Consider the following 15830-nt stretch of genomic DNA (forward strand, 5'->3'; position numbering starts at 1 on the left):
GGGTTGTCTGTTCACTCTGATGAGAGTCTCTTTTGCTGTGCAGAAGCTCTTTAGTTTAATTAGATCCCATTTGTCTATTTTGGCTTTTGTTGCCATTTTTTTTTTTTTTTTTTTTTTTTTTGGTGTTTTAGTCATGAAATCTTTGCCCATGCCTATATCCTTAATGGTATGGCCTAGGTTTTCTTCTAGAGTTTTTATGGTTTTAGGTCTTATGTTTAAGTCTTTAATCCATCTTGAGTTAATTTTTGCATCAGGTGTGAGGAAGGAATCCAGTTTCAGCTTTCCGTGTATGGCTAGCCAGTTTTCCCAACACCATTTATTTAATAGGGAATCCTTTCTCCATTGTTTGTTTTTGTCAGGTTTGTCAAAAACAAGAAAACTACAATATGCATAAATCTTAAGTGTGTGTTCACCGAGGTTTGAAAATGTGCATATCTCTGTAGCCCAAATCTGTATATTTTGACTGTTGACTTCTTTTTTATGTGACTTGCTTCTTCTTTCTAAGAAATGTAAGTCATCTAGTCTTCTGTGGCTTATTTTTATATGCTTTCCCTTCATTTCCAAAGAATAGCTCAGAACTAGACAAGAGATAGTTTATGACAATTTTCAGATATAGCCCCTGATATAAGCCTTAAAATAAATGGTGTAATTAGATTCAGATTTGTATGAGAAAATAAGAGTTAGGCAGTGTGGCAGAAGATACCACAAAAGACATTTCAGACAGGCAAAGGCAAAGTGGTGAATCTGAACCTTTTGTGTGGAAGATGGCTGGTAGGAATCCGGTCTGGGTGGTGGGGAGGGTTCCAATAGGAGATATAAGTACTTTCACCAAGGTCCAACATGGTGGCTTATGCCTGTAATCCCAGCACTTTGGGAGGCAAAGGTGGGTGGATAACTTGAGGCCAGGAGTTCAAGACCAGCCTGGCCAAGAGGGTGAAACTCTGTCTCTACTAAAAATACAAAAATTAGCTGAACATGGTGGTGGGTGCCTGTAGTCTCAGCTATTCAGAGGCTGAGGCACGAGAATTGCTTCCAGTAGGGAAGTGGAGGTTGCAGTGACTTGAGACTGCACCACTGCACTCCAACTTCAGTGACAAAGTGAGACTTTGTCTCAAAAAAAAAAAAAAGTACTTTCACCAATGCACAGTGATTCTACTATCAAACCTGTACATAATTTTCTGCATGTTTACATTAAAAGTAGCTAAATTGTTTCAGGGAGTAGAAACTAAAGAAGAGAATTAGACTTACTTTTCCTAATGAGCATGGAATTTAGTCTACAAAGAGAATGGGAAGGTGGAAACAGCTGAGATAAACATTTCCAAAAATTGTAAACGTAAAGATAGACATCTTTATACTAGGAAATAGAACACAAAAAGACCCTGATTGGTGAAGACAATATAATGCTGAAACTGATGACAGAGCTTAATAATAACAGCCACTAACTTCTCGGCTTTTGTTACATATTAGTGATTAAGTGCTTTACATGCATCATATCCTTAGTCTTCATCAAAAAACGAGAACGTAGATATTATTATCCTTATTTTTCAGATGAAGAAACTATGATACAAAGAAGTCTAAATGACTTGCTCAAAGGCACATAACTTACATCAGAGCCGTGATTCACATTCTGGTCTGTGTGACTTGAGGATACCCTCTCTTATCAATGCTGTACCCAAATAATAGATTATGTGTTCATTTTTATCCTTCAAGGGGAATAATCTTTAACCAGGGAACAGAATGCTCATATAGTTTTTCTAGCATAATATAACCTGTTCCCTGGCTCTCTATCTAGATATTGAATACATCTCTCAGTCTGGCCAGTTCAGTCTTCTTTAATTATGTACAATTAGGGATAACATCTATGTGAATAAAATATATTCGATATTTTAAAATCAGAAATATAATCTTAATATGCATTGTTAGAAACACATTTCATGCATCAAGGTAAAAGAAAAAATATTAACAGTAACTACAAAGTCTTTCCTGAATCAGGCTCATTCCTCTTTGACATGTTCTATTATTTGCCCATTTAGTCAGTCACCAATGCCTTCTTTCTAAATCTTGAACAAAACAAGCATGCTCCACAACCTTAATGGCTACTTTTTAGTGTCTCCTTTTGCTCTTCTTCCATGTATTTGTTTGGTCAGTCTCTTCATCTCTAGGTCTTCCAATAAAAACTGGGGGAACCAACTGATTTAGTACTGCAAATGGTTACCACGTTTCCCTAAGTATTTTTCATCCATATTAACATATTATTTTTTTCTAATAGCCTTTATAACATTCTGTCTTATTATGCCATTTATTATAATATTTATTGTTTTAGTCTATTTCTTCCTGTTGGAATTTAAACTTCATTAAGTATTGAAGGGTCATTGGCCCCTCTCACTCCCATCCATGCTGTATCCAAGGCACCTAGAACAGAATCTACCACAGAGTAGGCCCCAGTAAATGTTTGTTGCTGGAGTGATGGTTATTACATTGTAGCTAGAGATGTATTCTGTCTGAGTTTCCAAAGTAAGGTGTTATTTATAGAAGCACGCTTTACTACATGAAAATACTCAAAGTAAGAGTTCTCAATACTTTCATGTGAATGTTCAGAATAAGATGTATATGTATCAAACTATGGATTTTCATAGTGTTGAGGCAGTACATGGAGATTGAGCTTATTATCAACAGAGCTGTGCTTTAACCTTCAGTCTTCTTTTAACTGGAGCTGTTTTATTTGCTAAGTGACTGTATTGAATATTCACTATTTGTTGTATGTTTTGTTATGTTATATCTGGTATACCTTATGATATTGCTATTACAGAAAACCAAATACTGTATGTCTTTAGAAATTATACAGTCCAAATTTTCCATTCCAGATGTCTAAAAAAAATGGTCTGTAGAAAACAAAAGTTTTACTTTTCTATAACATGCTTTTTCTGAAATTGGGAAGAATGCATATTATGTGATCTAATAAATGATAGATATTTTAAGTAACTAAGCATAACTAAGCATATGGTCATATTGCCAAAATCCTTCATTATAAACCTGGAGATTCTAAGAATAAAAGAAAGGAAGGGATTTTCCCAAGATCTCACAATGACTGGATGGTTAACTTAGATAAAGAAAATAGGTTTCTTGATCCAAGTTTATCCCAGGTCAATTATTCTCTGTTGTATGCATGTATTTTCTTGATCTCAAAGCAAGCACACAGTCAATGCTTTTGCAGAATGTACTTTATTGACAAGTGAATCAAGAGAAATAGACATACGTTGAACTCCTCAAGACCCAGGCAGAGTAGGTATGTCTTTATGAATTAAAAGAATCCACTAGCAAAAGTATAAGCAGAAGTGAGAAAAGAAGGCTGTAAGAGCTAGCAAGTCACCAAGAAACACTGGCTTTTACTCAGCATTTTCCAGGATGCTTTAGGCTAATCTTCCCACCACTTTTCCTACAAAAAAAGAAAGACAAATATATATTCAGTGCACTATCGTAAGTATTCACCACAGAAGTTCGAAACAGGTTTAACAATGGCACTGTCCATTTAATTATTTGATTCTATAAATTCCATTTATATGATTCAGAAGATGTTAATTAAATGCACTCAGAGGTGACATCTGGCCAACTGTGGAAAGCATGAATCTTAAACAAATCTCAGAGTTTTCATAAGTCTTAGACTTTTTGGTACCAATTACTCATTCTCCAAGAGTAAATATGTATACAATTAAAAAAGGTAGAGGTCACAGGAGAGATAATGACAAAGGGACTATAGTTCTTTTCTGACTGAAGACGTAAGAAGTTGAACCAGATATTTAGGTGTTTGACATTTTAGAGCAAGTGACACATCCAAGCCCTCTCAGTAATATGCATCCATTAATTCAAATCTCATATTACACCACCAACTTTATTCAAGTTTTAATTAGAAACAAATGAAAACATTAAAACATATCAAAATTGTTAAATATAATAAGTTATAATGTATAAGATGTATGAATGTTTTAAAAAAGTTCTCTAAGATAATCAAAATTAATAATAAAGTAAAGTGATTAAGATTACATTTTCAAATAATTTAGTATGTAATATTTTTGCTGCTTTTGACCCATCTGTTTTCAATCAAATTGCCTGAAGCTTGCTTCTTCAGTCTCTATGGGGAGGTAGGCGTGTTTTCTATAATACCTCAAAAAAGTGGCATAGTCTTATTCTGGAAGTTTGTGTTTGCAAGGATCAGCTTTGATGAATATAATACTTACACCATGGCCTTACAGAAGGCACATTTATTGCCGTATGTCTGGCCATCAGAGCCACAATGTGGGTTAGACTCCCGAGTGCAGTAGACCTTGGGGTCCTGGAACTCACCACAGTCAACCTACCAAAGTAAGCAGAGTGACATTGGCGTCAGTGCATTCTAAGAGATCATCCTTCAGAACAGAAGCTTTAGACAGTAAACTTTAAAAGCCATATATAAATAGTTGCGACATAAAGCATTCTGAAATATAAAATTGCTCTCCTTATCCAATGTATTCTACTTATCTGCTTAAGTAAAACACATTAAATATACTTGAGACATTTTTTTTTGAGTCACAGTTAACTCATTACAAGGAATACAGATTGTATTCAGGAGTAAATTAGTGATGGAGTCAAATGCTATATGGGTAAAACTTCTTGCTCCAACATTAAAGTATTCCAACTGAGAGTGGTTTTGGGTCATGAAATGACTTTTTAAACATCATATTAATGTGCTCTAAGAGCACTCCTTCTGTATTGCTATCAAAACATGGATGGGCCAGACACGGTGGCTCAGGCCTGTAATCCCAGCACTTTGGGAGGCTGACTCGGGCGGATCACAAGGTCAGGAGATGGAGACCATCCTGGCTAACACGGTGAAACGCCATCTCTACTAAAAACGAAAAAAAAAAAAAAATTAGCCGGGTGTGGTGGCGGGCACCTGTAGTCCCAGCTACTCAGGAGGCTGAGGCAGGAGAATGGGGTGAACTGGGGAGGCGGAGCTTGCAGTGAGCCGAGATCGCGCCACTGCACTCCAGCCTGGGTGACAGACCAAGACTCCCATCAAAAAATAAAAACAAAAACAAAAACAAAACATGGATGAACCTTACAATGGACACCAGACATCACCTGATGCTTGTTACTTTTCCCTGTGGATGCAATATCCATCCATAAGCTCTTGAAAACAAAATTCTAATGTGTTTATGTATATACACATAAACTAATATATATAGGATACATATATATAAAGTATATCTCTGAAGTATATATATACTCTATCCCTAGAGTATATAGTTACTAAATGTATCTACTTATATATATTATAAATACATATTTGTATACTAAATATATATATACTTTAGAGATAGAGTCTTTCTGTGTTGCTATATATACACACATATATATACACACACAGATATATACACACATATATACATATATATATATTTTAGAGATAAAGTCTTCCTATCTAGGAGATAAAAACTTCCTATCTAGGAGACAAAAACTTCCTAGCCTAGTTGCCCAGGCTAGTCTCAAACTCTTGGCCTCAAGACATCTTCCCGCCTCAGCCTTCCAAGTAACTAAGATTATAGGTGCATCTAATGTCTTTTTATTACCTTACCCTGTTTCAGAGTCTGTGGAATTTGAACTTTTGTGCTTACTGCAAACATTTAGTAATGGCTGCCTAAGTTGCTGTGTTTAAAATGATTCTAAGGTTGCATTATTGTTGAGAACATATGTTATGCCTGATTAATAATTATTAATATGGGCTCCATAGTAGGAATGGTAGCACCTGTGCCACTAACATATCCTTTCAACTATAGCTGTTTTTCAAAAGTAGTCTAGAGTTTAAAGATTGTTTTCAACACAATGTCAATTAAGTCCACATTTGGTGTGTAAATAACATTTGAGCCATTATTTCAAGAGTAATGACAATAAGCAATAGTTAAGCTGAACCCCTCCAAATATATCTGTGTGGAATGAAGTGACATTTATATATGGAGAGAGGAAACTTGCTTTATCTCTATCCTAGTTCCACTAAAATGATACTCTCTTGTGTTTATCAGTTGCTTCATAATAGTCAAGCTACTTTCACGTAGATTATCTCAGTTGAGCCTAGCACAACTGAACCCACACCCAACTATTTTCTTCCTCTGCCCCATGGAAGAAGACTAGGAACAGCAAAGCATTTCAATAAATGAAAGCAAATCAATCAAGTGGAATATGAACAAACTTCCATAGAACAGATAAATATCATACTCTTAAATTTTAGTGGCCTTCGATGATCTCTGAAGTAAGCTGAAAATCATGTTTTAGAACCTGTTCTGCCATCAACTGTCTGTGTTATCTTGAACAAAGGACTCGATGCCTGCACCTCAATTTTCTTAACCAGAAAACAGCAAACAAAGAACACATGTCATGCCTCATTTGCAGATTCCCAAGGTTTTTATAAGGATCAAATGCAGTCATATAAAAGTTGTAGAGAGTTCATATAAAATATTTGAAATAGTTCTGGATCAGGAGTGTAGAAAGTAAGCTTATTACAGGTCTATGCTAACTACAGTAGCTCTAAAAGATCTCTGTAACTCATAGAAAATGGTCAACACCATGAGATTGAATGGTATCTGGGGACTTTTCTAGCTTTGATGGTTCAAGATTTACCAGTGAATACTTTCCATGATGTGTTTTAAATAAAGTTCTTATGTCCTTAACTACGGCTGGGTGAGAGGAATAGCAACTTTTACCCAAATACTTCCTCCTTTAATTTTAGAGAGCCCTCTAAACTGACTGTGTGAGGCATTTTAACATGGTGACTGGGCAGGAGATGACCACTCTCTGTGGGCCCCAGGGGTTGAAGAAAGTGCAGAATTCTTCTGGAAATTTGAGCTTATATGGTCATTAAGTCAACTAAAGACTCAGGATTATTCATACTTAAGTCTAGCATTTTAGGTTTACAAATAAAACCAATGAAAATTTGCAATCACACAAATATGGATTTGGGATATAGGATGGCATCTCTTCTTTCTATTACTGATAAACACTACCTATGTGGTTAAATTATTTCCATTCTTTACCATATCTGTTTTCCAAATTGCTGCCAAACTTGACTTCCTCTCACCCTTATTTCCCTCCCCTTTCTACTCTATTGAAATTGCTCTCAAAAATACAGAATACATCTATTGGTTGTTTTAAAACTTTCATGATTTCCTTATGATATGTGCAACTCTTCATCACTCCAACCTTTTTGAAACTCTTTCCAGACTTTCATTATATGTCAGTTCTCTGGTTCTCTGTTTCTTCTCTCTCTTGCTGTCTTTTCTTTTTTCTTCCTGAGTATTAATTATGGTCATTTCCTAGAGAGTTTAATATACTTGGTTTTCTCTGCCTAATGACATAGACTTTCCCATATGGTACTGAAAAATTCCAGACATTTTTTATTGATTTTTTATAAATATCTCAAACTCTAACTCTCAATTTTCATATATATATATATATATATATATCCTTTTACTCAATAATTTCATTCATACTTAAGAAATTTATGTGCAAAATACAACTGTTTCCTTCCAAACTAGTTTTATATTCTATTTTTTCCATTTTTCATGATAGCAGCATTTTTCAGATTCTCCAACCTTCCCTCAGATTGAAACATTGCCATTTATTTTCCCTTGTGTTACCTTCTTCATTGCTTTACTTCATTTTCTTTTCCAGTTCCAAATTTACTGCCTATACCAGTCCTCAACATTTCTTGTCTGAACCAATAAAATAAGTTTTTATCTCCTTAACTTCGGCTGGGTGAGAGAGATAGCTGCTTTTGCCCAAATACTTTCTCCTTTAATTTTAGATAACCTCTAAACTCACTGTGTGAGACATTTTAACATGGTGTCTCTTCCTCCTTTTCCTCCTAATTTCAAATTCTTCCTGCATGTGGACACAAGTTATCTTATTTGAAACTAATGTACTTATCATATTATTTGCTTAAGTGAGAATAGTAATCGCTAGCTTATATTTACTTAAGAAATTGTACTGCTCAAAGCTCTTTCATGTGCACTACATAATGACCCTCTATTGCTGATTAAAAGCAGTATGCAGCCATGGAAAGCTCACTCCATATGGAGTCAGAAGTCTTCAAGTGCTGACTTCACAGCTTTACTGCTGTTGGTAGACGTAAGTCAGCTAGACCTCATTTCTGAGGCTTTAGTTTTTCAATTTGTAGTTAAGTTATAGGTACTAGATACCATTCCCAAATTGTATTTAGACATTTTGTCAGTATATTAATTTTAAGCAAAATCAAGCTAATTAGGAAAAATAAAAAACTCCAAACTCATTCGTCATGGAGCATTGTTTTACCAATGATATGAAAATTCACCAGTTCTTATCTTAAAATACAAGCAAAAATAAATTCAAGTATTTCAAAAAGTATTGTAACAGAAAACGGTTGCCAATCATTGCTTTTAAAAGGCTCGTTCTGTTCATTCCAATTCAGACTATTCATCTAAACAGCTCTTTGAGGATATGGTTCCCAAATACAGAGCCTGATAGGAAAATATAAAAATATTAAAGGCAATGCGGTAATATTAAATATTAAAGGCAATACATTCAAAAAGCAAAATGTATTCAGTCAAAGGACTATCTTTATTCTGAAAATATGTCTTTTAAACATTTTGGTGCTATACAACAAATTACTTAATGAAACGTTCGTGATGATAAATAGTAGTTTTATTTTACTCTTATAGTTATTATTGTGCTGTTTAATCTAGCTCCTTGGCAAATTAAAGAGTTGTAAGCATATTAGTCATTTACATTTACAGGGAAAATTTTACTGGACTATGATTTCCAAAAGTCTGGCAACATGAGTTTGTTTAGCTTGAATAATCTTTTCAAATGAATGTGATATTTTTTAAAGTCCATAATTCAGACTGCTAACTATAATTTCCCATCAGATGTCTCATCATGTAGAGAATTCTTGGCATGAGAAGAATGACTTGAGTGTTGGAGGAAATCTTACTTCCTTTTGTTCTGGTTGGATCAGGCTTGTGCAAGCACGCTCCTAATGATAGTTTCAATGTCTTCTGCTGGCATTGAAACTTCCACCCTCCCTCCAGGCATGGAAAAGAGAAATGGCAGCCTCAGTGTTATTTAAAAGTATAGGAACTTCCCTGTCATTTATATTTGAGTGGAGAAGAGACAGCAGCTTTGGCAGGACAGGCTTGGTTGATAAAAATTCATAGAGTCAGGACAGAAAGGGGTTTTAGAGATCATTGAATTCAAACCTTCATCTTAGTGATGTGGAAACAAAGGCAATGAGAAGGGAAACAATATTTTTCAAGTCATACAGCAAGTAAGTATGAATGAGGACTCCACTCATCTGTACTATCTGACTCCAGAGCCAATGCTTCCCAATACGGCTTGCCTCCTCTTACCTAAAGAAAAATGCTCAATTTTCTTATGTATAAATGCCATCTGGATAGTTGTTAATTAAAATGCAGACTCAAACTCCCTACCTTTCTGATTATTATTCAATGTCTTGCATGATGCCTGGGGATCTGTATATTTAGTAAGCAATCCAGGTGATCATGAAGCAAGCAAACTATAAACTTTGGCCCTTCTCAAGCATAAAATCAGTAAGTAGTAAAATTTAAATAAACTTTAGAAAACACTCTGCCGTGGCACAATCTTGGCTCACTGCACCTCCACCTCCCAGGCTCAGGGGATTCTCCTGCCTCAGCCTCCCAAGTAGCTGGGACTGCAGGTGCTCCACAACACCTGGCTAATTTTTGTATTTTTAGTAGAGATGGGGTTTCACTATGTTAGCCAGGCTGGTCTCTAACTCCTGGCCTCAGGTGATCTGCCCACGTCGGCCTCCCCAAGTGCTGGGATTATAGGCATGAGGCACCGTGCCCAGCCCTTCAGTAGGTTTTAAGGAGCCCCCGGCCCTCCTTCTCCCGTTTTGGGTCTGACCAGCTATACTACTCCATCTCTCCCAGCCACACACCCCACCAAGTACTGCACAGGGACCCCCGACCCAGGGTCCCTACTCCGTGAGGTAATGTGAAATATGTCTGTGGACCAAATGCAATAAAACCTCTGTTTGTAAGAAAAAAAAAATCTGACAAATCAAGCTTCAAAGAAGGGAAGTAAGGTGTGTGTTAATGAGAAAACTAGGATTAAATTCCATATTTCTTAATTCTATGAGTAATGGTTTTACTATATTTTACTACCTAATGAGATATGAAATGTGTTGGCTGGATGTTGTGTCCTTTCCTTGGGTGTTTGTTTTCACGTTTAGTATAGACCATACTATCATGCTTATTTAAACATAATAATACAACTTTAAGGTATACAGTTTCATATGACAATGCCAACACACATGTGCATGTGTTAGACATACACCTAAGTGCACATGCATGTACACGCACACACACAGACAAATGCATCATCACTTGTAAGATGCATCCTAATTTCTGAGATGCTAAAATGGAAAAGAAAAACAGTCTTATATAATGCAGTGGGTACACTAGGGTTGGAAAATATTTCCAATGACTGCCAACTCCCATCAGTTAGCAGTAGTGTCCAGAAATTTTCACGTCAAAGGCATAACAAGGTACACCAAGGCTAAACAATAACTAGTTCCAAAACCAAGTAGAAATGCTTAATATGGACAAAGGAGCAGGATTGGCAGAACAAATAGTATTTGTGTTGTCCTTTGACAGTTAAAATGAAAAAGATAGAAAGACACTGGTGAACTAATTCGGGGGAAAAAGATCCAACGATGAAGATAACTTGTGTGCATTCCAATTTTTAAACCAAATTTTATTAAAATCTAAGTGAATCAGTCTGTGTGTCCTCAATACAGAGCAATAAACTAGTTTCTTGTCTACTTTCAGTTCTTATTTCTGAAAAAAGAAATAATAATCTATATCGTAACTTCTTCAGAGGATGTTAATTTTTAATCAATAACTAATACACATATAGCCTTTTATGGCTTGCCAAATACTTTCACACTGTTTACACAATTTAAATATAATTGCAATTCCACGACATGAATAATACTATCTTTTTCTATAATTGTAGAACTTGCAGCTCAGAGAAGTTGAGTCACTTCCCCAAGATCACATAGTGAAATCAATGATAGAGCATGAATTTTATTCCAGATACTTCCTATTTTTATGTATATTTATTCTTCCCTAAAAAAGTATGAGAATGTGTGGTTAGGTTCGTTTAAACTGACAAGAGTTTAGTTAAAGAGTAATAATTTCTGCTGATGCCTGCCTAAGGTTTGCCTGCTCATTGTTTTTGCTCTTTTAACCTTAGAAAAATTTCTTTTTGGCCAGTGAAGATCTAGCCAAGCACCACCCAGGCAGAAAAAAGAGAGAAAAATAGGCACTGACCCGTCCTCCCTGACTGAAGACACCTGAAAAAAAAAGCACAAAAGTCAAACATTGTAATTCATTGATGTGCAAAAAGTGAGATTTTCAACATTAGGAAATTCCTAATATCTATTCCTGGTACTTGGCTATCACGGCATGTTTTTTTGTTTATTATACTTTTCTTTTTTTTTTTTCCTTTTCTTTTCTTTTCTTCTTCTTCTTCTTTTTTTTTTAATCTGCTCACTTCTTAAGAAGGTCATATAAAGACATGAACCATGAGGAGGTAACAATTGTTGGAGGTTAGGGTGGGGTAGAAAAAAGGGGATTAAGGATCTGGCAATTCATGTTACAGTCCTGGCCCAAGCACTAATTTACTATGGAAATGACCTTATCATCGCTGGTCTCACTTTGAAGAAGTTGAATTGGAAAGTATCCTCTACCTTTGACATTTCAAGGTTCATTTCATGCAGTTCCTCCCAAAAGCCTTTGCCACAGATGGTTGGGAAAGAGATGAAGTTTGTAGTTTGTTCTTTGAGTTTGAAATTGCTCAACTTTTAAAACTTGGCCCAAATGTAAACTGGTAAGGAACAACTCATTCATTCTTGCGACTTATTTCTCCTTTTACGTCTCTCTAAATTCTTAAAAAGGGAAAAGATCTCATATACATATAGTCTTGTTTCTCTCCCTTTTCCTTCCTCTTAATATTGTATGTGTAATTTTAGTTTATGACTAATTAGTTCAGTGGTTTAAAATACTTAAATAATAAAATCCCTCAGTCCAGTCTTGGAATGGGCTGCTGAGTTTTGATCTGTGGCCATTCCTATGGGACACCTTTCCCAATCCCTCTCCATGTAAGCCCAAGGGCACCACAAAGAGAGTGTGGATTAGCACAATCTATCTCCAATGATGGTCAACACTTATGGGATAACAACTGCAAATTCCTTAAAGCACAATCTCTAATAATAAAGATAAGGAGAAAACAAGTTGTTGTTTTTTAATGTGAAGGAAGGTTACTGTTCATTTTTTCAGCAGTGATTACTAGCCTCATTGATTTATAACTAGCAATATGGGTGATTATTAACATGACAAATTCTTAGGGCAATCACTTAAAAATTCTATTATATAAAATCAGAGAGTTCCTGGACAGTCTATATTTTTTAGACTCTAAGTGGTTTTTATAGCCAGGGACAATTTATTATTATAATTTTCAGTCAATTCTCTACTGTACCAATCTCTCATCAAAAGAGGAGAGATTTGTCTAATGTCTCATACGTAGGAAGTGGCAAGGCAAAAAAAGAATTAATATTCACAATGACAGAATCCAATTTAGTAGTCTTTTTATTAAACTTTATTATGGCAATAATGTTAATAGACATTTGTTAAACATGTACTATACCCCATCTACTATGTTAAGCATTATACATGCCTTTTTCTCATTTAATTCTCCACACAGAGATAGTCCTTTATGTGTTTATTTTATATATGAGTGAAACAAACATCAGAAAGTTCACAAAGCTATATAATGAAAGTGCCAGGGCTAAAATTCACTTTACTCTGCCTCAACATTAAGGCCCTTAGGCACTATGGCCTCCCAAATACTATCTAGTATGTCTGTGAAGCATCCATGCTTTGGTAAATTGTGCTAGTCAACCAGATCCTGTTAAACCTCAATTCACCTTTGTAAAGAGAAGAAAAGGCAATAACAATTGATTTCTGAGACTATCTTTGCAACTAAACTTTACAGAGTCAGATCTATATTTTTCTGCCATCTCAGCTGATTGAACTACCCATTAAGGTTATTTGGCTTTAGTAGTCAAGCTTACTCCATAATATCACAGGAATCCTTTATCCAATTTTCTTAATTTCTAAGTGTATTTGTTTATGTAATTATGACCAGCTACAGTGAACATTGGCTTCTCTCTCAACTAAATCTCACTGATTCTTTTTTTACTTGTACAGCCATTTAAAATCTTGCATAGTAGTAAAATTCATCTGCTACTGTCACATAAATGATACATAAGATATGGAGGGTCTGAGGGCTTAGTTTTATTTCTAGTATTTTACAGATGAGAAAATATCTCAGAGAATTATGATATTTCTTTAAGTGACACAGGCCATTAATAGAAGAGATAAAACTAGGTCTTGGATCTAAAAACTAGCATTTGCTTTGTCCCCTACAATGTGAAAGAGTAGAAGAATAAGGAAGGAAAGAAATAGCTTATGATGGACCTGCTCATCCGATGCTTCTGTCATGAAAAACATAACCTTGAAGTATGATTGTGTTTTGGCCACTTAGTGGCCAAAGATATTCTCCTTCTTGAAGATTATTTAGCTCACCAGAAACATACGATTCTGCATTCCAAGTTTCAATTACATATTTTCAAAGATTTTCTCATTGACTTTCCATTTTCCCTATTGTCTTAATTTTAATTATTTGAAATTATTTGTAATAATAACTAAGGGGAGGAAAATATTCCTTTATTCTGGAAAGCAAAACCAATATTTAATGCAATTATCCATCCTCCAATCTAGTTTTATGGAACAAACATCAAATGTGATGCCAAGAGAACCTGATTCAAATTCCAAATTCTAACTACTGGTTGCAAGTCTTTTGCTAATTTTCTCAATTTCTCTGTTCCACAGTTTCTTATATGAATAGCAGAGACAGAAATGCGTTATTACGAGTCTCGGAGACAATACATAAAATACCTTGGTACATGCCTAGAATATGGTATATACTCAACAAATCACAGTAATTTTTATAATTATCACCATAATCATTGTCATCATCACAATCATTATCATCATTACAATAATCTCTCAGAATTGGTCTTTCACATCAAAATCATTAGGATTTTGAAATATGATAAACAACTACTCATCATATCCAGTTCAGTATAAATATGGGATCTTAATTTAAGAAAAAACTTACCTGATAAAAAGCAGAAAAGAGCCAGAGAGAGGAGCAGAAAGATACCTGACAGCTTCATTGTGCCAGTTGGCTCACTCAGATCAAGGCTGCTTTGTCCAGCTCAGGTTCTCTGTCAAGACAATTCCCAGAAAGCCCTAAAATACATTCAGACCACATGAGTCCTATGCAGTTTATGCATTTATTGGGGCCTATCAACACTTTAAATAAATGCTTCATGCTCCCCATCAATCTTAAAAATTGGGACAATTATGTGAGTCGCACCTCAGATCTTATTAACAGAGGATGTCATTTTCTACTGGTAGCCTACATTTTCCTAACAACCAATACATCCTTCCGGCTCTTCTCTCTAAGGTTTCGCTACGTTATGGGGATGATTCACTGGTTGAGCTCCACTTGATTCTTCTATTTCTTGCAGACAGGTCCTTCATGTCTGTGGTCCAAGTGAGTAACCACAAGATAATGGAATCTTGGGTGTAACTTGGATTTTTAGAGTCCAAATCATCCAAGGTGTACCTAAAGGAGACAGATATTCCACATTGTAGCCAGAAATGCATTAGAAGAAGCATTTTCTGAGCAGAAATCAGCTTGTTAATTTTTAAATCATTATTGCAGTCAAATGCCAGTGGTTGTCCAGCTTTCAGTCAAAATAAATAAGGGAGTCAATTATTTTCTTTAATTTGTAACAAAAATTTATTTTTTAAAGTTACTGAATCGATTTTTTTTTTTTTTTTTTTTTTTTTTTGAGACGGAGTCTTGCTCTCTTGCCCAGGCTGGAGTGAAGTGGTGTGATCTTGGCTTACGGCAGCCTCTGCCTCCTGGGTTCAAGAGATTCTTCTCCTGCCTCAGCCTTCCGAGTATCTGGGACTACAGCTGCCTGCCACCGTGCCCAGCTAATTTTTTTATTCTTAGTAGAGACGGGGTTTCACCATTTTGTGAAACCGTTCGTGGCCAGGCTGGTCTCGAACTCCTGACCTCATGATCTGCCTGCCTCGGCCTTCCAAAGTGTTGGGATTACAAGCATGAGCCACAGTGCCCGGCCTGAAGTGAATTTTTGAAATGAGCAATATATTTCCTTTTTTTATCGGAAAGTAAAAGAAGTAGTCATAAAGACTTTTATAATCTTCACGACTTGAAAATATACTTTTCATATAAAAGTTAGATGAATGGGATTAACTCTCATGCCCAATTTAATTGCAAGATAGATCAAAGAGTGTGATGCCATAACCTTCTTTCAGGAAACAAAAACAGAAAAGAATGGTTGTAGTGATAATGAGAACGTCTGCCTCAAATCATAAACTGCTATTTAAAATATCATGGAGGAAATTATCTTAAAGTCCTTTACAGAAAGATGTAGGTCAGATGTTAAAAGTATTCAAAGACACTACTGAAAAACCTTAAAAACTGTATTTAAAATTTTCTTGAACCCTTTATGGGAAAAGGAGTCAAAATATCTAGAAAAACAGAATATATGGGAAATTGCTTAAGTCATGACCTTTAAAAACAACAGCTGTACAATTTACCCACTTCTGATCTTTAAG

The 15830-nt window shown here is 35.4% G+C and overlaps 1 protein-coding gene across 2 annotated transcripts; it reads right to left on the bottom strand.

Moving 5' to 3' along the window:
• Positions 1–3206: 3206 nt before the first annotated feature.
• SPINK6 (serine peptidase inhibitor Kazal type 6) lies at positions 3207–14825 on the bottom strand. 2 transcript variants are annotated; one of them, XM_038006265.2, is made up of 5 exons: positions 14554–14825; positions 14293–14401; positions 11382–11404; positions 4236–4351; positions 3207–3436 (listed from the first exon to the last, which is right to left on the bottom strand). In XM_038006265.2, exons 2-5 carry the CDS (start codon positions 14348–14350, stop codon positions 3391–3393), a joined length of 243 nt encoding a protein of 80 aa, XP_037862193.1. In that variant the 5' UTR covers positions 14351–14401; positions 14554–14825; the 3' UTR covers positions 3207–3390. The 2 variants fall into 2 exon arrangements, with proteins under 2 accessions (XP_037862193.1, XP_008013094.1); XM_008014903.3 differs by having other exon boundaries at positions 14293–14426; positions 14554–14753.
• Positions 14826–15830: the final 1005 nt, after the last annotated feature.

This window comes from Chlorocebus sabaeus, chromosome 23 (assembly GCF_047675955.1).
Source record: "Chlorocebus sabaeus isolate Y175 chromosome 23, mChlSab1.0.hap1, whole genome shotgun sequence".
Classification (NCBI taxonomy): Eukaryota; Metazoa; Chordata; class Mammalia; order Primates; family Cercopithecidae; genus Chlorocebus; species Chlorocebus sabaeus.